The sequence below is a fragment of the Petromyzon marinus genome, unplaced genomic scaffold (genome assembly GCF_048934315.1).
Source record: "Petromyzon marinus isolate PM22_M1 ecotype Great Lakes invasive population unplaced genomic scaffold, UKy_Petmar_22M1.pri1.0 PM_Scaffold_14, whole genome shotgun sequence".
In the NCBI taxonomy this organism is placed as follows: Eukaryota; Metazoa; Chordata; class Hyperoartia; order Petromyzontiformes; family Petromyzontidae; genus Petromyzon; species Petromyzon marinus.
Window position 1 is genome coordinate 920,840 of NW_027423102.1, and position 25,228 is coordinate 946,067.

The following is a 25,228-nucleotide window of genomic DNA, read 5'->3' on the forward strand; positions in this document are numbered from 1 at the left end:
GTTTGGGGCTGGCTGTGTGAGTTCTGGGTGAGTGTTTGGGGCTGGCTGTGTGAGTGCTGGGTGAGGGCTTGGGGCTGGCTGTGTGAGTGCTGGGTGAGGGTTTGGGGCTGGCTGTGTGAGTTCTGGGTGATGGTTTGGTGCTTGCTGTGTGAGTTCTGGGTGAGGGTTTGGGGCTGGCTGTGTGAGTTCTGGGTGAGTGTTTGTGGGTGGCTGTGTGAGTTCTGGGTGAGTGTTTGGGGCTGGCTGTGTGAGTGCTGGGTGAGGGCTTGGGGCTGGCTGTGTGAGTGCTGGGTGAGTGTTTGGGGCTGGCTGTGTGAGTTCTGGGTGATGGTTTGGTGCTTGCTGTGTGAGTTCTGGGTGAGGGTTTGGGGCTGGCTGTGTGAGTTCTGGGTGAGTGTTTGTGGGTGGCTGTGTGAGTTCTGGGTGAGTGTTTGGGGGTGGCAGTGAGTTCTGGGTGAGTGTTTGGTGCTGGCCTTGTGAGTTCTGGGTGAGTGTTTGGGGATGGCTGTGTGAGTTCTGGATGAGTGTTTGGGGCAGGCTGTGTGAGTTCTGGGTGAGTGTTTGGGGCTGGCTGTGTGAGTTCTGGGTGAGTGTTTGGGGCTGGCTGTTTGAGTTCTGGGTGAGTGTTTGGGGCTGACTGTGTGAGTTCTGGGTGAGTGTTTGGGGCTGGCTGTGTGAGTTCTGGGTGAGTGTTTGGGGCTGGCTGTGTGAGTGCTGGGTGAGGGTTTGGAGCTGGCTGTGTGAGTTCTGGGTGAGGGTTTGGGGCTGGCTGTGTGAGTTCTGGGTGAGGGTTTGGGGCTGGCTGTGTGAGTTCTGGGTGAGTGTTTGGGGCTGGCTGTGTGAGTTATAGGTTAGTGTTTGGGGCTGGCTGGGTGAGTTCTGGGTGAGGGATTGGGGCTGGCCGTGTGAGTTCTGGGTGAGTGTTTGGGGCTGGCTGTGTGAGTTCTGGGTGAGTGTTTGGGGCTGGCTGTGTGAGTTCTGGGGGAGTGTTTGGTGCTGGCTGTGTGAGTTCTGGGTGAGTGTTTGGGGCTGGCTGTGTGAGTTCTGGATGAGTGCTTGGGGCTGGCTGTGTGAGTTTTGGGTGAGTGTTTGGTGCTGGCTGTGTGAGTTCTGGGTGAGTGTTTGGGGCTGGCTGTGTGAGTTCTGCGTGAGGGTTTGGGGCTGGCTGTGTGAGTTCTGGGTGAGTGTTTGGGGCTGGCCGTGTGAGTTCTGGGTGAGTGTTTGCTGCTGGCTGTGTGAGTTCTGCGTGAGGGTTTGGGGCTGGCTGTGTGAGTTCTGGGTGAGTGTTTGGGGCTGGCTGTTTGAGTTCTGGGTGAGCGTTTGGGGCTGACTGTGTGAGTTCTGGGTGAGTGTTTGGGGCTGGCTGTGTGAGTTCTGGGTGATTGTTTGGGGCTGGCTGTGTGAGTGCTGGGTGAGGGTTTGGAGCTGGCTGTGTAAGTTTTGGGTGAGGGTTTGGGGCTGGCTGTGTGAGTTCTGGGTGAGTGTTTGGGGCTGGCTGTGTGAGTGCTGGGTGAGGGCTTGGGGCTGGCTGTGTGAGTGCTGGGTGAGTGTTTGGGGCTGGCTGTGTGAGTTCTGGGTGATGGTTTGGTGCTTGCTGTGTGAGTTCTGGGTGAGGGTTTGGGGCTGGCTGTGTGAGTTCTGGGTGAGTGTTTGTGGGTGGCTGTGTGAGTTCTGGGTGAGTGTTTGGGGGTGGCAGTGAGTTCTGGGTGAGTGTTTGGTGCTGGCCTTGTGAGTTCTGGGTGAGTGTTTGGGGATGGTTGTGTGAGTTCTGGATGAGTGTTTGGGGCAGGCTGTGTGAGTTCTGGGTGAGTGTTTGGGGCTGGCTGTGTGAGTTCTGGGTGAGTGTTTGGGGCTGGCTGTTTGAGTTCTGGGTGAGTGTTTGGGGCTGACTGTGTGAGTTCTGGGTGAGTGTTTGGGGCTGGCTGTGTGAGTTCTGGGTGAGTGTTTGGGGCTGGCTGTGTGAGTGCTGGGTGAGGGTTTGGAGCTGGCTGTGTGAGTTCTGGGTGAGGGTTTGGGGCTGGCTGTGTGAGTTCTGGGTGAGTGTTTGGGGCTGGCTGTGTGAGTTCTGGGTGATGGTTTGGTGCTTGCTGTGTGAGTTCTGGGTGAGGGTTTGCTGCTGGCTGTGTGAGTTCTGGGTGAGTGTTTGGGGCTGACTGTTTGAGTTCTGGGTGAGTGTTTGGGGCTGACTGTGTGAGTTCTGGGTGAGTGTTTGGGGCTGGCTGTGTGAGTTCTGGGTGATTGTTTGGGGCTGGCTGTGTGAGTGCTGGGTGAGGGTTTGGAGCTGGCTGTGTAAGTTTTGGGTGAGGGTTTGGGGCTGGCTGTGTGAGTTCTGGGTGAGTGTTTGGGGCTGGCTGTGTGAGTGCTGGGTGAGGGCTTGGGGCTGGCTGTGTGAGTGCTGGGTGAGGGTTTGGGGCTGGCTGTGTGAGTTCTGGGTGATGGTTTGGTGCTTGCTGTGTGAGTTCTGGGTGAGGGTTTGGGGCTGGCTGTGTGAGTTCTGGGTGAGTGTTTGTGGGTGGCTGTGTGAGTTCTGGGTGAGTGTTTGGGGCTGGCTGTGTGAGTGCTGGGTGAGGGCTTGGGGCTGGCTGTGTGAGTGCTGGGTGAGTGTTTGGGGCTGGCTGTGTGAGTTCTGGGTGATGGTTTGGTGCTTGCTGTGTGAGTTCTGGGTGAGGGTTTGGGGCTGGCTGTGTGAGTTCTGGGTGAGTGTTTGTGGGTGGCTGTGTGAGTTCTGGGTGAGTGTTTGGGGGTGGCAGTGAGTTCTGGGTGAGTGTTTGGTGCTGGCCTTGTGAGTTCTGGGTGAGTGTTTGGGGATGGCTGTGTGAGTTCTGGATGAGTGTTTGGGGCAGGCTGTGTGAGTTCTGGGTGAGTGTTTGGGGCTGGCTGTGTGAGTTCTGGGTGAGTGTTTGGGGCTGGCTGTTTGAGTTCTGGGTGAGTGTTTGGGGCTGACTGTGTGAGTTCTGGGTGAGTGTTTGGGGCTGGCTGTGTGAGTTCTGGGTGAGTGTTTGGGGCTGGCTGTGTGAGTGCTGGGTGAGGGTTTGGAGCTGGCTGTGTGAGTTCTGGGTGAGGGTTTGGGGCTGGCTGTGTGAGTTCTGGGTGAGTGTTTGGGGCTGGCTGTGTGAGTTCTGGGTGATGGTTTGGTGCTTGCTGTGTGAGTTCTGGGTGAGGGTTTGCTGCTGGCTGTGTGAGTTCTGGGTGAGTGTTTGGGGCTGGCTGTTTGAGTTCTGGGTGAGTGTTTGGGGCTGACTGTGTGAGTTCTGGGTGAGTGTTTGGGGCTGGCTGTGTGAGTTCTGGGTGATTGTTTGGGGCTGGCTGTGTGAGTGCTGGGTGAGGGTTTGGAGCTGGCTGTGTAAGTTTTGGGTGAGGGTTTGGGGCTGGCTGTGTGAGTTCTGGGTGAGTGTTTGGGGCTGGCTGTGTGAGTGCTGGGTGAGAGCTTGGGGCTGGCTGTGTGAGTGCTGGGTGAGGGTTTGGGGCTGGCTGTGTGAGTTCTGGGTGATGGTTTGGTGCTTGCTGTGTGAGTTCTGGGTGAGGGTTTGGGGCTGGCTGTGTGAGTTCTGGGTGAGTGTTTGTGGGTGGCTGTGTGAGTTCTGGGTGAGTGTTTGGGGCTGGCTGTGTGAGTGCTGGGTGAGGGCTTGGGGCTGGCTGTGTGAGTGCTGGGTGAGTGTTTGGGGCTGGCTGTGTGAGTTCTGGGTGATGGTTTGGTGCTTGCTGTGTGAGTTCTGGGTGAGGGTTTGGGGCTGGCTGTGTGAGTTCTGGGTGAGTGTTTGTGGGTGGCTGTGTGAGTTCTGGGTGAGTGTTTGGGGGTGGCAGTGAGTTCTGGGTGAGTGTTTGGGGATGGCTGTGTGAGTTCTGGATGAGTGTTTGGGGCTGGCTGTGTGAGTTCTGGGTGAGTGTTTGGGGCTGGCTGTGTGAGTTCTGGGTGAGTGTTTGGGGCTGGCTGTTTGAGTTCTGGGTGAGTGTTTGGGGCTGACTGTGTGAGTTCTGGGTGAGTGTTTGGGGCTGGCTGTGTGAGTGCTGGGTGAGGGTTTGGAGCTGGCTGTGTGAGTTCTGGGTGAGGGTTTGGGGCTGGCTGTGTGAGTTCTGGGTGAGTGTTTGGGGCTGGCTGTGTGAGTGCTGGGTGAGGGCTTGGGGCTGGCTGTGTGAGTGCTGGGTGAGTGTTTGGGGCTGGCTGTGTGAGTTCTGGGTGATGGTTTGGTGCTTGCTGTGTGAGTTCTGGGTGAGGGTTTGGGGCTGGCTGTGTGAGTTCTGGGTGAGTGTTTGTGGGTGGCTGTGTGAGTTCTGGGTGAGTGTTTGGGGGTGACAGTGAGTTCTGGGTGAGTGTTTGGTGCTGGCCTTGTGAGTTCTGGGTGAGTGTTTGGGGCTGGCTGTGTGAGTTCTGCATGAGTGTTGGGGGTGGCTGTGTGAGTTCTGGGTGAGTGTTTGGTGCAGGCCGTATGAGTTCTGGGTCAGTGTTTGGGGCTGGCTGTGTGAGTTCTGGTGGAGTGAAAAAAGCCACGCTCAGATCACGACCTTTAAGCCGTGTGAGAAGAAACAAAGCGCCTTGACAAAGGAATGAAATGGCTGAGTGATTAGCTTGTGGCTGGTCACAGAAATGGCTATGTTAAAGTTAAAGCATACACATCCGCAAAGGCACCCCTTGATAAAGGAATTAGCATAGAATTTAGCATTGAAATAGCTAAGTTAAAGTATACACATCCGCAGAGGCACCCCTTGACAAAGGAATTAGCATAGAATTTAGCATTGAAATAGCTGAGTGATTAGCTTGTAACTGGACTCAGAAATAGCTATGTTAAAGTCAGAGCATATACATTCACCGAGGCACCTAGTACAAATCAAACAGGAGAATTTAGCGAAACACAACCATGCTCAGACCGCGGACCTTTAAGCTGTGTGCGAGCAAACAAGGTGTCCTGACAAAGAAATTAGCATAAAAATTAGCATTTGATTGGCCGATTATAGAAAAGAGGTGGTGTACGTGCCGGTGGACTGGCCGTTTGGCGCGTGGGGGGAGTTTACCTATTGATGGTGTGAAAAGGGAATTTATAAGAGCTGCGAAAGTTTGGGGTACCACTACTTGAAAAATATACTGTACCATTGAAGTTACTTTAATGTTTAGTTCGATTTAGAACATCTTTCCAATGGTTGCTTAATTCTCCTGTTTGATTTGTACTAGGTGCCTCGGTGAATGTATATGCTCTGACTTTAACATAGCTATTTCTGCGACCAGTTACAAGCTAATCACTCAGCTATTTCAATGCTAAATTCTATGCTAATTCCTTTGTCAAAAGGTGCCTCTACGGATGTGTATACTTTAACTTAGCTATTTCATTGCTAAATTCTATGCTAATTCCTTTGTCAAGGGGTGCCTTTGCGGATGTGTATGCTTTAACTTTAACATAGTAATTTCTGTCACCAGCCACAAGCTAATCACTCAGCCATTTCAATGCTAAATTATATGCTAATTCCTTTGTCAAGGCGCTTTGTTTCTTCTCACACAGCTTAAAGGTCGTGATCTGAGCGTGGCTTTTTTCACTCCAGCGCTGTCCTCCAGACAGTCTCGTCCCTTCACCTGATGAAGGCCGCTTGTGTTGTGGCCGAAACGTCGTGATTTTTGTTATTTTATTTTTTTACCTACTTGACTTTACCCAATAGAACCAAAGAGTACCCACAGACTCACCACACAGAGACCCACAGACTCACCACACAGAGACCCACAGACTCACCACACAGAGACCCACAGACTCACCACACAGAGACCCACAGACTCACCACACAGAGACCCACAGACTCACCACACAGAGACCCACAGACTCACCACACAGATACCCAGAGACTCACCACACAGAGACCCATAGACTCATCAAACAGAGACACACAGACTCACCACACAGAGACCCACAGACTCACCACACAGAGACCCACAGACTCACCACACAGAGACCCACAGACTCACCACACAGAGACCGATAGACTCACCACACAGAGACCCACAGTCTCACCACAAAGAGACCCACAGACTCACCACACAGAGACCCACAGACTCACCACACAGAGACCTACAGACTCACCACACAGAGTCCCACAGACTCACCACACAGAGACCCATAGACTCATCACACAGAGACCCACAGACTCACCACACAGAGACCCACAGACTCACCACACAGAGACCCACAGACTCACCACACAGATACACACAGACTCACCACACATAGACCCATAGACTCATCACACAGAGACACACAGACTCACCACACAGAGACCCACAGACTAACCACACAGAGACCCACAGACTCACCACACAGAGACCCACAGACTCACCACACAGAGACCCATAGACTCACCACACAGAGACCCACAGACTCACCACACAGAGACCCACAGACTCATCACACAGAGACCCACAGACTCATCACACAGAGACACACAGACTCACCACACAGAGACCCACAGACTCACCACACAGATACCCACAGACTCACCACACAGAGACCCATAGACTCACCACAAACACCCAGAGACTCACCGCACAGAAACCCACAGACTCACCACACACAGACACCCACAGACTCACCACACAGAGACCCACAGACTCACCACACAGAGACCCACAGACTCACCACACACAGACACCCACAGACTCACCACACAGAGACCCACAGACTCACCACACAGAGACCCACTGACTCACCACAGAGACCCACAGACTCACCACACAGAAACCCACAGACTCATCACACAGAGACCCACAGACTCACCACACAGAGACCCACAGACTCACCACACAGAGACCCACAGTCTCACCACACAGAGACCCACAGACTCACCACACAGAGACCCACAGACTCACCACACAGAGACCCACAGACTCACCACACAGAGACCCACAGACTCACCACACAGAGACCCACAGACTCACCACACAGAGACCCACAGACTCACCACACAGAGACCCACAGACTCACCACACAGAAACCCACAGACTCACCACACAGAGACCCACGGACTCACCACACAGAGAACCACAGACTCACCACACAGAGACCCACAGGCTCACCACACAGAGACCCACAGACTCACCACACAGAGACCCACAGACTCACCACACAGAGACCCACAGACTCACCACACAGAGACTCACAGACTCACCACACAGATACCCAGAGACTCACCACACAGAGACCCATAGACTCATCAAACAGAGACAGACAGACTCACCACACAGAGACCCACAGACTCACCACACAGAGACCCACAGACTCACCACACAGAGACCCACAGACTCACCACACAGAGACCGATAGACTCACCACACAGAGACCCACAGTCTCACCACAAAGAGACCCACAGACTCACCACACAGAGACCCACAGACTCACCACACAGAGACCTACAGACTCACCACACAGAGTCCCACAGACTCACCACACAGAGACCCATAGACTCATCACACAGAGACCCACAGACTCACCACACAGAGACCCACAGACTCACCACACAGAGACCCACGGACTCACCACACAGAGACCCACAGACTCACCACACAGAGACACATAGACTCATCACAAAGAGACCCATAGACTCACCACACAGAGACCCACAGACTCACCACACAGAGACCCACGGACTCACCACACAGAGACCCACAGACTCATCACACAGAGACACATAGACTCATCACAAAGAGACCCATAGACTCACCACACAGAGACCCACTGACTCATCAGAGACCCACAGACTCATCACACAGAGACCCACAGACTCATCACACAGAGACACACAGACTCACCACACAGAGACCCATAGACTCACCACAAACACCCAGAGACTCACCGCACAGAGACCCACAGACTCACCACACACAGACACCAACAGACTCACCACACAGAGACCTACAGACTCACCACACAGACACCCACAGACTCACCACACAGAGATCCATAGACTCACCACACAGAGACCCACAGACTCACCACACGGAGACCCACTGACTCACCACAGAAACCCACAGACTCACCACACAGAGACCCACAGACTCACCACACAGAGACCCACAGACTCATCACACAGAGACACATAGACTCATCACACAGAGACCCATAGACTCACCACACAGAGACCCACAGACTCATCACACAGAAACACATAGACTCATCACAAAGAGACCCATAGACTCACCACACAGAGACCCACAGACTTACCACACGGAGACCCACTGTCTCACCACACAGAGACCCACAGACTCATCACACAGAGACCCACAGACTCATCACACAGAGACACACAGACTCACCACACAGAGACCCACAGACTCATCACACAGAGACACATAGACTCATCACACAGAGACACATAGACTCACCACACAGAGACCCACAGACTCACCACACAGAGACCCACAGACTCACCGCACAGAGACCCACAGACTCACCACACAGACACCCACAGACTCACCGCATAGAGACCCACAGACTCACCACACAGAGACCCATAGACTCACCACACAGAGACCCACAGACTCACCACACAGATAACCACAGACTCATCACACAGTGATACACAGACTCACCACACAGTGATACACAGACTCACCACACAGAGACCCACAGACTCACCACGCAGAGACCCACAGACTCACCACGCAGAGGCCACAGACTCACCACGCAGAGACCCATAGATTCACCACACAGAGACCCACAGACTCACCACACAGAGACCCACAGATTCACCACACAGAGACCCACAGATTCACCACACAGAGACCCACAGACTCACCACACAGAGACCCACAGACTCACCACACAGAGACCCACAGACTCACCACACAGAGACCCACAGACTCACCACACAGAGACCCACAGACTCACCACACAGAGACCCAAAGACTCACCACACAGACACCCACAGACTCACCACACAGAGACCCACAGACTCACCACACAGAGACCCACAGACTCACCACACAGAGACCCACAGACTCACCACACAGAGACCCACAGACTCACCACACAGAGACCCACAGACTCACCACACAGAGACCCACAGACTCATCACACAGAGACCCACAGACTCACCACACAGAGACCCACAGACTCACCACACAGAGACCCACAGACTCACCACACAGAGACCCACAGACTCACCACACAGAGACCCACAGACTCACCACACAGAGACCCACAGACTCACCACACAGAGCCCCGTGTGGGCACCTTCAGGCTGAGTCGACCTTGAGGAGGCCCAGACAGGGTTCAGATTTTCCCGCCACCGCCTCCACTCGTCCCGACCCGGAAGCGGAAGTAGAAGCTGTAGATTTGGGGGCGCCCGGCTGCCGGGGGCGTGGCCGCGTTATCCACGTCATTCGGCAGGGGCGTGGCTCCGCGTGGGCGTGGCTTGGCGTGGGCGTGGTCACTTCCCTCGCACTGAACGTCATCGGTGACGTCACGTGGCCACGTGGCTCGTCACAGTTCGAGACGGACGTGAAGGAGGCGGCTGCTTTTTCGTCTTTAGCGTCGACATCTTCAGATTCTTCATCATCCTAATCGCTGAGCACCTTCTGCTGAAGCCATTGACGTGGTGAGTTGTGTGGGTCAGTGTTGTGGGTCTGTGGTGAGTTGTCTGGGTCTGTGGTGAGTTGTGTGGGTCCGTGTTGTGGATCCGTGGTGAGTTGTGTGGGTTCTTGGTGAGAGTGTTGGTTCGTGGTGAGTTGTGTGGGTCCTTATTGTGGCTTATTGGTGAGTGTGGGTGTCCGTGGTGAGGATTCATGGTGAGTTGTGAGAGTCCGTGGTGAGGATGTGGGTTCGTGGTGAGTTGTGTGGATTCGTGGTGATGATGTGGGTTTGTGGTGAGTTGTGTGGGTTCGTGGTGAGTTGTGTGGGTTCGTGGTGAGGATGTGGGTTCGTGGTGAGTTGTGTGGGTTCGTGGTGAGGATGTGGGTTCTTGGTTTGATGTGTGGGTTAGTGGTGAGGATGTGGGTTTGTGGTGAGTTGTGTGGGTTCGTGGTGAGGATGTGGGTTTGTGGTGAGTTGTGTGGGTTCGTGGTGAGGATGTGGGTTTGTGGCGAGTTGTGAGGGTTCGTGGTGTAGGTTTGGGTTTGTGGTGAGTTGTGAGGGTTCGTGGTGAGGATGTGGGTTTGTGGTGAGTTGTGAGGGTTTGTGGTGTAGATGTGGGTTTGTGGTGAGTTGTGAGGGTTCGTGGTGAGGATGTGGGTTCTTGGTGAGGGTTGGTGGGTTCGTGGTGAGGATGTGGGTTTGTGGTGCGTGAGTCCGTGCTAACAATGTGAGTCCACGTGGTAGCGGTGCAATCGCCCTCTACTGAACTCTGCCTGACTCTCCCCACTCTCCACTCTCCACGCAGAGACGCCGAGAGATTTACGGAGCACAGCAACGCCATGCAGGTAGGCGTGGCCCCCTCCACTCAACATATGAACACCACCCTAACTTACAAACACCACCTACACTTACAAACACCACCCTCACTTACAAACACCACCCTCACTTACGAACACCACCCTCACTTACAAACACCACCCACACTTACAAACACCATCCACACTTACAAACACCACTCACACTTACAAACACCACCCTCACTTACAAACACCACCCACACTTACAAACACCACTCAGACTTACAAACACCACCCACACTTACAAACACCACCCTCACTTACATAGACCACCCTCACTTACAAACACCACCCACACTTACAAATACCACCCTCACTTACAAACACCACCCTCACTTACAAACACCACCCACACTTACAAACACCACCCACACTTACAAACACCACCCACACTTACAAACACCACCCTCACTTACAAACACCACCCACACTTACGAACACCACCCACACTTACAACACCACCCTCACTTACAAACACCACCCTCACTTACAAACACCACCCTCACTTACGAACACCACCCTCACTTACAAACACCACCCTCACTTACAAACACCATCCACACTTACAAACACCACCCTCACTTACGAACACCACCCTCACTTACGAACACCACCCTCACTTACAAACACCATCCACTATTACAAACACCACCCTCACTTACAAACACCACCCTCACTTACGAACACCACCCTCACTTACAAACACCACCCTCACTTACGAACACCACCCTCACTTACAAACACCACTCACACTTACAAACACCATCCACTATTACAAACACCACCCTCACTTACAAACACCACCCACACTTACAAACACCACCCACACCTGTGAACACCACTCACACTTACAAACACCACCCATATATGTATACATATATATATATGTGTGTGTATATATATATGTATGAATGTGTATGTGTGTGTGTGTATGAATGTGTATGTATGTGTGTGTATGTGTGTATGTGTGTGTATATATGTATCTATGAATGTGTATGTGTGTAGGAATGTGTATGTATGTGTGTATGTATGTGTGTATGTCTGTGTATATGTGTGTGTGTATGAATGTGTATGTGTGTATGTGTGTGTAAGTATGTATGAATGTGTGTGTATGCGTGTATGTGTATATATGTGTGTATATGTGTATGTGTGTGTGTATGTGTGTGTGTATGCCCTGGTGGTCCCCCTTTTCAAGAAGGGGGACCGCACAGACTGTAACAACTACAGGGGCATCTCACTCCTCAGTGTGCCGGGAAAGGTCCTGGCAAGGATTATTCAACATCGCCTTGCCAGGCACGCTGAGGAGAGGCTTGCGGAGCCCCAATGCGGTTTCAGGAAAGGGTGGTCCTGCACAGATGCCATATTTTCTGTCCGTCTGCTACAGCAGAGGTGTAGGGGATTCCAACAAGACCTACATCTCTGCTTTATTGACCTGGTCAAGGCCTATGATACCATCAGTAGGCCTGGGCTCTGGGTCGTTCTTCGTGCTTTTGGAGTACCTGACCCTCTGCTCACGATCATTAAGGACCTTCATGATGGTGAGCGGGCCCGGGTAAAACTACGTGGCCGGGAGTCAGAGCCATTCCCTGTACACCTTGGGGTGCGACAGGGATGTCCTCTGGCTCCCACATTATTTAACATCTATTTTGACCACGTAGTTCGTGAAGCCTTCAATAGCTGTACCGGGGGAATCTCCATATGGTACAGATATAATGGGAGGCTAATCGATGCCCGGGTGCGGTCAAGGGATGGCTCCCTATTACTCAACCACGTTATGTATGCTGATGATTTGGTAATAGCTGCTCAGTCAGAGGAGGAGTTGGAGACGCTGCTGCTGAGACAGGAGCGTGCCACTAAGAGGTGGGGCCTTACCATCAGCCCCACCAAAACTAAGCACCTGCCTGGGTATTTTGTACCATCGGACACTCCACCCCCACAACTCCCAATCGGTGATGGGGCAGTTGTGGAGAGAGTGGAGAGTTTCCAATACCTGGGCAGTGTGCTTATGACTGGCTCCAGTTTAACAGCAGAGGTCTCACTCCGAATCAGTCGAGCGGCAATATATTTTCATCGGTTGCGTAACGCTGTGTGGAAGCTACCTGGTCTGTCGCTCCGCACTAAGCTTCAGGTCTTCTCGGCCACGGTCATTCCCTCCCTTCTCTACGCTTGCGAAACGTGGACCCCCCTAATGGAACATCTTCGCTGGTTAGAAACATTTAGACTGGCCTGCCTACGATCCATCCTGGGTTTAACCAGACTGGATTGTGTGAGGAGCTCACAAATCCTTGAAAGATCTGGGCAGGGTCCCATCGGTGAGCTCCTTCGGTAGGCAAGGCTGCGATGGCTGGGTCATGTAGCCCGCATGCCCAGCCACCGCATGCCGAAACAGCTTTTGTTTGGCCGGATTGAGGGGGCTAAGCGGGCGCGGCACGGGCTAGAGAAGAGATGGAGTGATGTGGTACAGGAGGACGTGGAGCTGAGTGGACTTGCCGATGACCGGTACCAGCGGTGTCAAGATCGGCCTCTGTGGAGGAGGCTCGTGAAGGATGCTACTGGGCAGTTGGAGGCAGTCGCCCTCCAACAACAACGGAGGACGGAGGAGCGACGCTCAGAACAACGAGCGGAGCGCCGGGTGGCTAAAGCACAGCAGGTTGGCACAGTAGGGGGCACAGGTGGTGCATCAGCCAGTCATCTCAGTCAGTCGACCCGTGGCACCTGGGTCTGCCCCGTGACCTCCTGCCAGCGGGCGTTCGACACTTCACGTGGCCTCACGGTGCACATAGCCTGGCACAAGCGTCGTGGTGACGTCACCGCCACTTAGTGGCGAATGGCGGTTGTTGTTGTGTATGTATGTATGAATTTGTGTGCGTGTAGACGAGGCAAGCTGGACCGAGCGGGAGGCAGCCTCCGCCTATCACCAGGTGGAGTGCGCTGACCGCCAGCTCCACGTTAATCCGCCCCAAATCACCCAAAGGTAAGAACGAGAGAGGAGCAGGAGAATCATCAAAGTCTAAGAATGATGGCAGCTCAGATCAAAGCAGCTCAACCAAGTGGGCTGATATCATCGTCATCATCATCGTCGTCATCATCATCGCCGTCATCATCGTCGTCATCATCATCATCGTCGTCATCATCATTGTCGCTGTCGCGTGGAAATGCATAGCAGCAGCCAAATAACACTTGGATACAAGCGTGGTGATGTTGATTCCTCTAAATGTTGAGCGGGGAGATACTCACAGAGACACCCATAGACATACACTGACAACCATAGACAGAGACACCCATAGACACACAGAGACACTCATAGACACCCACATACACCCATAGACACTCATAGACACACAGAGACACACAGATACACCCGTAGACACACAGAGACCCACAGAGACACCCAGACCCAAAAAGAAGTTTAACTTTCGTAGATGCAACCTGTACCGCCACGTGGGTCTACATTAGCGTTGAAGGGTTCCCGACGACTCGGAGGTTTAGGGGCTTTCGCCGTAAGTTTACTCGAAGCTTATTACAGTACACGAGGGTGTAACAACTTCCCCAGGGGTCCCGGGCTACGTCCCACTAGCCCCCCCGTCACAGCCGGCTGCCCCGTGCTGCCTCCTCTGCGTCCGACCGTGGGTTCAGCCAACCCGGCCGACCGAGGAGCGCGGTCACCTCCAGCCCTGTACGCTGTGCTATCCCCTACTCCTACCCTCTTGCCCCTGGCTCCCCCCGTTCCACCCTACTCCGAGCCCTGGCTCCAGCAACGACCCCGCCTACGTCACGGGGTTCCCCTTTTTATACCAAGGGGAGACGTGACGTCATGGAGCCGCCCGGCGCGCATGACGTCACGTTTCGTGACGCCATCGCGCCGGACGGCACACCTGACGACACGTTTCCATTTGACTCCTCTGCATTAGTAAAGGTCTCTGGTGAGTCTCTGTGAGTCTCTGTGGGTGTCAGTGGGTCTCTGTGGCTCTCTGTGGGTCTCTATGAGTCTCTGTGGGTCTCTGTGGGTCTCAATGAGTCTCTGTGGGTCTCTTTGAGTCTGTAGAAAAATGCGTTTAGAGCATTTGCCTGCCACGTGATGATAACGATGATGATGATGACGATGATGACGACGGTGATGATGACGACGATGATGATGACACCAGCCACTTTGGGGGGGGGGGGGGCATAGCGCGGTTTGTGTATACAAAACAAGTTGATAGCTTCAGTTGTTGTGGCTGATGTTGTTGTTGTTGTCACGTGTGCAGCGATCCAGCGTATCTTCAAGACTTCCCTGACGAAGCGCCAGAAGCTGGAGCTCGCCGCCATGGACGCGGTTTGGTTTTTTACTTTGGACGAGGGGGAGGAGGAAAGCCGAGGGGGCGTGGCCAATGGAGGATATGACGACGACGATAACAACTACATCCTTGTGAGACTCACACACACAGTCACACAAAGATAAAGATAAAGATCCCCCATATAGCCTTAACAGACTGTAGGGGCAAGTGCTGTTAGCGAGCACCTATGAAGGCCGGAACGGTCCACGAGGGGGTGGGTGGCCAGCACCACGCCCGACCGCCTTTGGCTCCCTAGTGGCAATGTTTACACACCGCACCAGGTACTCATTTGAGGCTGAGTCGACCTAGGGGAGGCCCGGGACCGGTTCAGATAATCGTCACTGGTGTTGGCCGTGAGCGGGAATCGAACCCGGGTCGCCAGGTTCATAGCGCAGCGCGCTAACCGCTACACTACCGCTCCCCACTCACACACACAGTCACACACACACACACAGACACACACATACACAGACACACACACACAGACACACACAACTACATCCTTGTGAGACTCACACACACAGACACACAGACACACACAGACACACACAGACACACACATACACACAGACACACACAGACACATACAGACACTCACACAGCCACACACACAAACACAGACACACACAGACACACACAGACACATACACACAGACACAGACACACACAGACACACACAGACACAGACACACACACACAGACACACACACACAGACACACACACAGACACACACAGACACACACAGACACACACCGACACACACAGACACACACACAACTACATCCCTGTGAGACTCACACACAAGACAAAGACAAAGATCCCCTATATAGCCTTCACAGACTGTAGGGGCAAGTGCTGTTAGCGAGCACCTATGAAGGCCAGAACGTTACACGAGGGGGTGGGTGGCCAGCACCACGCCCGACCGCCTTTGTCTCCCCAGTGGCGATGTTTACACACCGCACCAGCTACTCATTTGAGGCTGAGTCGACCTAGGGGAGGCCCGGGACCGGTTCAGATAATCGTCACTGTTGGTGTTGGCCGTGAGTGGGAATCGAACCCCGGGTCGCCAGGTTGATAACGCAGCGTAACGCTAACCGCTGCACCACCACTCCCCACACACACAGACACACACAGACCCCCAATTTGACCTTCACCCTGATGCTTTCCGTGACCTCCCCGTGACCCCACTTTGACCTTCACCCTGACCACTCCGCGTGACCTCCCTCGTGACCCCTGCAAGGTCCAGAACGAGCACTTCTACTACCGCTTCGAGCTGAACGAGACGATTGGGCATGGCGGACAGGGCGTGGTGGTGCAGTGTCTGGACCACAAGACTCGGACAATGGTGGCGCTCAAGATCCTCGCCTCGCCCTCCAAGTGAGTGGGCCCTGGTGCAGCGGTGCAGTCAACAGCAGCAGCAGCAGCACCAACAACAACAACGATGTCAACAACAACAATGGGCCAACTATGGGACTGCTGTTGTCACTGTGAGCTAACACTCACAGTGACAACAATAACAAACTATGGCTGAAACATCCTTTACTTGACTCGCTCGAGCACCCACCACCATCACGACCACTGCCACCCCCATCACCACCACCACTGCCACCACCATCACCACCATCACACTACCACCACCCCTCTCTCGCTACCACCACCATCACGACCACTGCCACCACCATCACCACCACCATCACACTACCACCACCACCATCACACTACCACCACCATCACGACCACTGCCACCACCCCTCTCTCACTACCACCACCACACTACCACCATCACACTACCACCACCACCATCACAACAACAACAACCGCCATTCGCCACTAAGTGGCGGTGACGTCACCACGACGCTTGTGCCAGGCTATGTGCACCCTGAGGCCACGTGAAGTGTCGAACGCCGCTGGCAGGAGGTCACGGGGCAGACCCAGGTGCCACGGGTCGACTGACTGAGATGACTGGCTGATGCACCACCTTTGCCCCCTACTGTGCCAACCTGCTGTGCTTTAGCCACCCGGCACTCCGCTCGTTATTCTGAGTGTCGCTCCTCCGTCCTCCGTTGTTGTTGGAGGGCGACTACCTCCAACTGCCCAGTAGCGTCCTTCACGAGCCTCCTCCACAGAGGCCGATCTTGACACCGCTGGTACCAGTCATTGGCAAGTCCACTCAGCTCCACGTCCTCCTGTACCACATCACTCCATCTCTTCTCTAGCCCGTGCCGCGCCCGCCTAGCCCCCTCAATCCGGCCGAACAAAAGCTGTTTCGGCATGACCCAGCCATCGCAGCCTTCCCCGCCGGAGGAGCTCACCGATGGGACCTTGCCCAGATCTTTCAAGGATTTGTGAGCTCCTCACACAATCCAGTCTGGTTAAACCCAGGATGGATCGTAGGCAGGTCAGCCTAAATGTTTCTAACCGGCGAAGATGTTCCATTAGGGGTTCCACGTTTCGCAAGCATAGAGAAGGGAGGGAATGACCGTGGCTGAGAAGACCTGAAGCTTAGTGCGGAGCGACAGACCAGGTAGCTTCCTCACAGCGTTACGCAACCGATGAAAATATATTGCCGCTCGACTGATTCGGAGAGAGACCTCTGCTGTTAAACTGGAGCCAGTCATAAGCACACTGCCCAGGTATGGGAAACTCTCCACTCTCTCCACAACTGCCCCATCACCGATTGAGAGTTGTGGGGGTGGAGTGTCCGATGGCACAAAATACCCAGGCAGGTGCTAGTTTTGGTGGGGCTGATGGTAAGGCCCCACCTCTTAGTGGCACGCTCCTGTCTCAGCAGCAGCGTCTCCAACTCCTCCTCTGAATGAGCAGCTATTACCAAATCATCAGCATACATAACGTGGTTGAGCTATAGGGAGCCATCCCTTGACCGCACCCGGGCGTCGATCAGCCTCCCATTATATCTGTACTATATGGAGATTCCCCCGGTACAGCTATTGCAGGCTTCACGAACTACGTGGTCAGAATAGATGTTAAATAATGGGGGAGCCAGAGGACATCCCTGTCGCACCCCAAGGTTAACAGGGAATGGCTCTGACTCCCGGCCACGTAGTTTTACCCGGGCCCGCTCACCATCATGAAGGTCCTTAATGATCGTGAGCAGAGCGTCAGGTACTCCAAAAGCACGAAGAACAACCCAGAGCCCAGGCCTACTGATGGTATCATAGGCCTTGACCAGGTCAATAAAGCAGAGATGTAGGTCTTGTTGGAATTCCCTACACCTCTGCTGTAGCAGACGGACAGAAAATATGGCATCTGTGCAGGACCGCCCTTTCCTGAAACCACATTGGGACTCCGCAAGCCTCTCCTCAGCGTGCCTGGCAAGGCGATGTTGAATAATCCTTGCCAGGACCTTTCCCGGCACACTGAGGAGTGAGATGCCCCTGTAGTTGTTACAGTCTGTGCGGTCCCCCTTCTTAAAAAGGGGGACCACCAGGGCATCCTTCCAATCCTGCGGAACCCGTCCAGTGGTCCAGACTGTTGTTATGATGTCATATAGGGCAGTCTGTGCACAAACGCCGCCCTCCCTCAGCATTTCGCTTGGGAGATCATCTCTGCCCGCTGCCTTTCCTCGTCTCAGACTTCGGATTGCCTTCAGTACTTCCTCAACAGATGGCACCTCAGCCAGCCATTCACAGGGGGTGACTTCTTCCAATATTTGAGGCACCGCAGTCTCAGCAGGGTCATCCTCACTTTGTGCCACAATGTTTTCCTGGCTGAGGGATTTTCCCTCCCCCAGGACCTCACAGAAATGCTCAGCAAATCTGCAAACCTGTTCCTGGGGGTTGGAGATTGGGTCACCGTTTTTTCCCCTAATGATGGTAATAGGTGTGGCGCTGCAGATTACTTTTTTGATGGAGTTAAATAGAGATTTGTGATCACGGGCCACTGAGGCAGACTCCATCTCCTCAGCAACCCGCGACCACCACCCATCCTTGCAGCGCCTCACGGCTCTCCGAACCTCCGAGTGAAGGCTGCGGTAAGCCTCCTCATTCTCTGACGTGGGATTCTGTAGCCGATGACAGTGGGCCTGTCGCTTTTTCTCAACCATCCTGAACACCTCCTCTGTCAGCCAGGGTCTCTGGGGAGGTCTGGACCACGTACCCAAAGCAGCCATTGCAGCTGCATGAGTCACAGTCCTAAACCTCGCCCATTTATCCTCGACATCAGGAGGAGTCAGGGACGATGCCAATCCCAGCCGCAAGCGATGATGAAATTCTCGCTTGCAACTTTCATCAGATAACTGAGACCAGGCCACTTTAGGTTGGAATGGGGTCCTGGGTGAATACCCACCATCGGAGTGGAAGAATGGCAGGCGCATCTTACAGATGACTAGTCGATGGTCAGGGGGCAGATCAGCTCCACGGTAGGTCCTGGTGTCAAGGACATGGGCTCGCATCCGCTTGTCCGTCACTATGTAGTCCAGCAGATGTTCTTGCTTGGACCCGGCATGCATCCATGATGTTGTGTGGATGCGCCGATGCCGGAACAGCGTGTTGGTAATTACAAGCCCATGGGCTGCACAACAATCTAGCAGCCTCCTACCGTTGTTATTGAGCTGATCTGGCCCCTGCCCTCCAATCACTCCAGACCAGGTGCCAGTATCATGACCAACTCGGGCATTGAATTCACCCAGCATGATGACTCTATCCCGAGGGGCCACTTTAGCCAGCACCTGCGACAGGAGGTCATAGAAGGCATCTGACTCATCGGCTTTGCCTGCATCCCTCCACGGATGTTCATCTTCAATGGGGGCATAAGTAACGACGACCACCATTCCTCGCCTCCGGTTGATGGGAAGGCGAGCCCAAAGTAGCCTGGGACTTACAGCTTCCCACACCTCACCGCCACGCTCCCACGCCCCCTTCATTCTTTTGTTCAAAAGAAGAGCCACACCCTGTTGTTTGGCAGTCTGCTGCCCCGAGTAGAGGACTGTCCACCCCTCATGGTGGCAGGAGCCAGAGCCGGTCCACCGGACCTCCTGAATGCCACAGAGATCCAGGCGGTACCGGTCCAGCTCCCGACAGAGGAGTGGCAGCCTCTCCTCCGCAGTGAGCGTTCGAACATTCCACGTGGCCACCCGTAATGACTTTTCGTTGTTTCTGGAGGAGCCCCGAGGGTAGATATTCAATCTCCTGGCTCCGCCAATTGGGGTTTGGCCAGGAGACGTCATAGATGCCTGGCCCCCCGGGGCCTCCGGCACAAGCTTATTAGTTACATATTTCAGTTTAACTCGTGGTTTAGTGGTAATTAATTGAAGGTGGAGGGGTTACCAGCCCCTCGCACCCGTCCAGAGCCCCCGTTTAGCCCCTGTGGTGGACACATATGCCATGAGGGGAGGAGCCAATCAAAATTGGACCTCTCCCCACAGCACTCTCCACGACAGAGTTGCCCGTCCGGCACCGCACGGAGGTAGGGGGTTGTTTTGCCGGACCACCATCACACTACCACCACCACCACCATCATCACCATCACACTACCACCACCATCACCATCACACTACCACCACCACCACCCCCACACTACCACCACCATCACGACTACTACCACCACCACCCCCACACCACCACCACCCTTCCCCACCATCACCACCATCCCTCCTCTACGTTATGTCTAAACTCTCTGTCTCTCTGTCTCTGTGTCTCTCTCTGTGCACTCGCTCACTCGCGCGCAGCTCCATGCAAGAGGAGAACCAGCTGAGGGAGATGCAGATGTCCATGGAGCTGCAGAGCCACCGTAGCGACGTGGACTTCAACGTTGCCAGAGTCCTGGAGACTTTCTCCTTCCGAGGACATAAATGCCTTGTCATGGAGCTGTTGAGGTACGAACAGCACCAGCACCAGCACCACTCACTCACTCACCATCACCACTACCGCCATCACCACCACTCACTTACCATCACGACTACCACCATCATCACCGCTACCACCACGACTCACTCACTCACCATCACCACTACCACCAGCACCACCACTCACTCACTCACCATCACCACTACCACCAACACCACCACCACTCACTCACTCATTCACCATCACCACTACCACCAGCACCACCACTCACTCACCATCACTACTACCACCATCACCACCATCACCACCACCACCACCTACTCACTCACCACCACTCACTCACTCACTCACCACTACCACCACCACTCACTCACCCACCATCACCACCACTCACCATCACCACTACCACCATCACCACCCACTCACCACCACCACACCACCACCCACAGAGACCCACAGAGAGGGGCATCGCTGACGCCTCTGTCTCCCCGTCACAGCACGAACCTCCATTGGCTGCTCAGAGACATGGGGCAGGGGCACATCGACGAGGACATCGTGAGGGCCTACACCAGGGGCATCCTCCGCTTCCTCGCCTATGCCAAGTCCCGGGGCATCGTCCACGGGGACATAAAGCTGGTGAGCGGAGGGCAGGCTGGGGGCGCGGACGCTCGCTTCGACGCTCGGCACTCTGACAGATGTAGATGAAACTGGTCCTCCACGTTCTGTAGATGTAGATGCCACTGGTCCTTCACGTTCTGTAGATGTAGATGCCACTGGTCCTTCACGTTCTCCAGATGTAGATGCCACTGGTTCTTCACGCTCTGTAGATGTAGATGCCACTGGTCCTTCACGTTCTGTAGATGTAGATGCCACTGGTCCTTCACGTTCTGTAGATGTAGATGCCACTGGTCCTTCACGTTCTGTAGATGTAGATGCCACTGGTTCTTCACGTTCTGTAGACGCAGATGCCACTGTTCTTCACATTCTGTAGTTGTAGATGTCACTGGTTCTTCACGTTCTGTAGATGTAGATGCCACTGGTTCTTCACTTTCTGTTGATGTAGATGCCACTGGTTCTTCACTTTCTGTAGATGTAGATGCCACTGGTTCTTCACGTTCTGTAGATGTAGATGCCACTGGTCCTTCACATTCTGGAGACGAATATGCCATTGCTTCTTCACGTTCTGCAGATGTAGATGTCACTGGTTACAGATGTAGATGCCACTGGTTCTTCACGTTCTGGAGATATAGATGTCACTGGTTTTTCGCGTTCTGTAGATGTAGATGCCACTGGTCCTTCACATTCTGTAGATGTAGATGCCACTGGTTCGTCACGTTCGAAAGATGTAGATGCCACTGGTTCTTCACATTCTGCAGATGTAGATGCCACTGGTCCTTCACGTTCTGTAGACGAAGATGCCACTGGTTCTTCACGTTCTGTAGATTTAGATGCCACTGGTTTTTCACGTTCTGCAGATGTATATGCCACTGGTTCTTCACGTTATGTAGATGAAGATGCCACTGGTTCTTCACGTTGTGTAGATGTAGACGCCACTGGTTCATCACGTTCTACAGATGTAGATGCCACTGGTTCTTCATGTTCTGTAGATTTAGATGCCACTGCTTCTTCACATTCTGTAGATGTAGAAGCCACTGGTTCGTCACTTTCTGTAGACGCAGATGCCACTGGTTCTTCACATTCTGTAGACGCAGATGCCACTGGTCCTTCACGTTCTGTAGACGTAGATGCCACTGGTTCTTCACTTTCTGTAGATGTAGATGCCACTGGTTCTTCACTTTCTGTAGATGTAGATGCCACTGGTTCTTCACGTTCTTTAGATGTAGATGCCACTGGTCCTTCACATTCTGTAGACGAATATGCCATTGATTCTTCACGTTCTGCAGATGTAGATGTCACAGGTTCATCAAGTTCTACAGATGTAGATGCCACTGGTTCTTCACGTTCTGGAGATATAGATGTCACTGGTTTTTCGCGTTCTGTAGATGTAGATGCCACTGGTCCTTCACATTCTGTAGACGTCGATGCCACTGGTTCTTCACGTTCTTTAAATGTAGATGTCACTGGTTCTTCACATTCTGTAGTTGTAGATGTCACTGGTTCTTCACGTTCTGTAGATGTAGATGCCACTGGTTCTTCACTTTCTGTTGATGTAGATGCCACTGGTTCTTCACTTTCTGTAGATGTAGATGCCACTGGTTCTTCACGTTCTGTAGATGTAGATGCCACTGGTCCTTCACATTCTGGAGACGAATATGCCATTGCTTCTTCACGTTCTGCAGATGTAGATGTCACTGGTTACAGATGTAGATGCCACTGGTTCTTCACGTTCTGGAGATATAGATGTCACTGGTTTTTCGCGTTCTGTAGATGTAGATGCCACTGGTCCTTCACGTTCTCCAGATGTAGATGCCACTGGTTCTTCACGCTCTGTAGATGTAGATGCCACTGGTCCTTCACGTTCTGTAGATGTAGATGCCACTGGTCCTTCACGTTCTGTAGATGTAGATGCCACTGGTCCTTCACGTTCTGTAGATGTAGATGCCACTGGTTCTTCACGTTCTGTAGACGCAGATGCCACTGTTCTTCACATTCTGTAGTTGTAGATGTCACTGGTTCTTCACGTTCTGTAGATGTAGATGCCACTGGTTCTTCACTTTCTGTTGATGTAGATGCCACTGGTTCTTCACTTTCTGTAGATGTAGATGCCACTGGTTCTTCACGTTCTGTAGATGTAGATGCCACTGGTCCTTCACATTCTGGAGACGAATATGCCATTGCTTCTTCACGTTCTGCAGATGTAGATGTCACTGGTTACAGATGTAGATGCCACTGGTTCTTCACGTTCTGGAGATATAGATGTCACTGGTTTTTCGCGTTCTGTAGATGTAGATGCCACTGGTCCTTCACATTCTGTAGATGTAGATGCCACTGGTTCGTCACGTTCGAAAGATGTAGATGCCACTGGTTCTTCACATTCTGCAGATGTAGATGCCACTGGTCCTTCACGTTCTGTAGACGAAGATGCCACTGGTTCTTCACGTTCTGTAGATTTAGATGCCACTGGTTTTTCACGTTCTGCAGATGTATATGCCACTGGTTCTTCACGTTATGTAGATGAAGATGCCACTGGTTCTTCACGTTCTGTAGATGTAAACGCCACTGGTTCATCACGTTCTACAGATGTAGATGCCACTGGTTCTTCATGTTCTGTAGATTTAGATGCCACTGCTTCTTCACATTCTGTAGATGTAGAAGCCACTGGTTCGTCACTTTCTGTAGACGCAGATGCCACTGGTTCTTCACATTCTGTAGACGCAGATGCCACTGGTCCTTCACGTTCTGTAGACGTAGATGCCACTGGTTCTTCACTTTCTGTAGATGTAGATGCCACTGGTTCTTCACTTTCTGTAGATGTAGATGCCACTGGTTCTTCACGTTCTTTAGATGTAGATGCCACTGGTCCTTCACATTCTGTAGACGAATATGCCATTGATTCTTCACGTTCTGCAGATGTAGATGTCACAGGTTCATCAAGTTCTACAGATGTAGATGCCACTGGTTCTTCACGTTCTGGAGATATAGATGTCACTGGTTTTTCGCGTTCTGTAGATGTAGATGCCACTGGTCCTTCACATTCTGTAGATGTAGATGCCACTGGTTCGTCACGTTCGAAAGATGTAGATGCCACTGGTTCTTCACATTCTGCAGATGTAGATGCCACTGGTCCTTCACGTTCTGTAGACGAAGATGCCACTGGTTCTTCACGTTCTGTAGATTTAGATGCCACTGGTTTTTCACGTTCTGCAGATGTATATGCCACTGGTTCTTCACGTTATGTAGATGAAGATGCCACTGGTTCTTCACGTTCTGTAGATGTAAACGCCACTGGTTCATCACGTTCTACAGATGTAGATGCCACTGGTTCTTCATGTTCTGTAGATTTAGATGCCACTGCTTCTTCACATTCTGTAGATGTAGAAGCCACTGGTTCGTCACTTTCTGTAGACGCAGATGCCACTGGTTCTTCACATTCTGTAGACGCAGATGCCACTGGTCCTTCACGTTCTGTAGACGTAGATGCCACTGGTTCTTCACTTTCTGTAGATGTAGATGCCACTGGTTCTTCACTTTCTGTAGATGTAGATGCCACTGGTTCTTCACGTTCTTTAGATGTAGATGCCACTGGTCCTTCACATTCTGTAGACGAATATGCCATTGATTCTTCACGTTCTGCAGATGTAGATGTCACAGGTTCATCAAGTTCTACAGATGTAGATGCCACTGGTTCTTCACGTTCTGGAGATATAGATGTCACTGGTTTTTCGCGTTCTGTAGATGTAGATGCCACTGGTCCTTCACATTCTGTAGACGTCGATGCCACTGGTTCTTCACGTTCTTTAAATGTAGATGTCACTGGTTCTTCACATTCTGTAGTTGTAGATGTCACTGGTTCTTCACGTTCTGTAGATGTAGATGCCACTGGTTCTTCACTTTCTGTTGATGTAGATGCCACTGGTTCTTCACTTTCTGTAGATGTAGATGCCACTGGTTCTTCACGTTCTGTAGATGTAGATGCCACTGGTCCTTCACATTCTGGAGACGAATATGCCATTGCTTCTTCACGTTCTGCAGATGTAGATGTCACTGGTTACAGATGTAGATGCCACTGGTTCTTCACGTTCTG

General features: G+C 52.8%; 1 protein-coding gene across 2 annotated transcripts in view; it reads left to right on the plus strand.

Annotated features, from left to right (window-relative positions):
• The first annotated feature begins 15,714 nt into the window (after window positions 1-15,714).
• The window catches only part of LOC142922687 (dual specificity tyrosine-phosphorylation-regulated kinase 4-like), a 100,201-nt gene continuing 90,687 nt past the window's right edge, over window positions 15,715-25,228 (plus strand). For both annotated transcript variants that reach the window (XM_076063515.1, XM_076063514.1), the window contains exons 1-3: window positions 15,715-16,096; window positions 20,406-20,552; window positions 21,021-21,159. In XM_076063515.1, coding sequence (XP_075919630.1) covers window positions 16,062-16,096; window positions 20,406-20,552; window positions 21,021-21,159 — 321 coding nt within the window. In that variant the 5' untranslated portion in view covers window positions 15,715-16,061. The remainder of the gene's footprint in view (window positions 16,097-20,405; window positions 20,553-21,020; window positions 21,160-25,228) is intronic.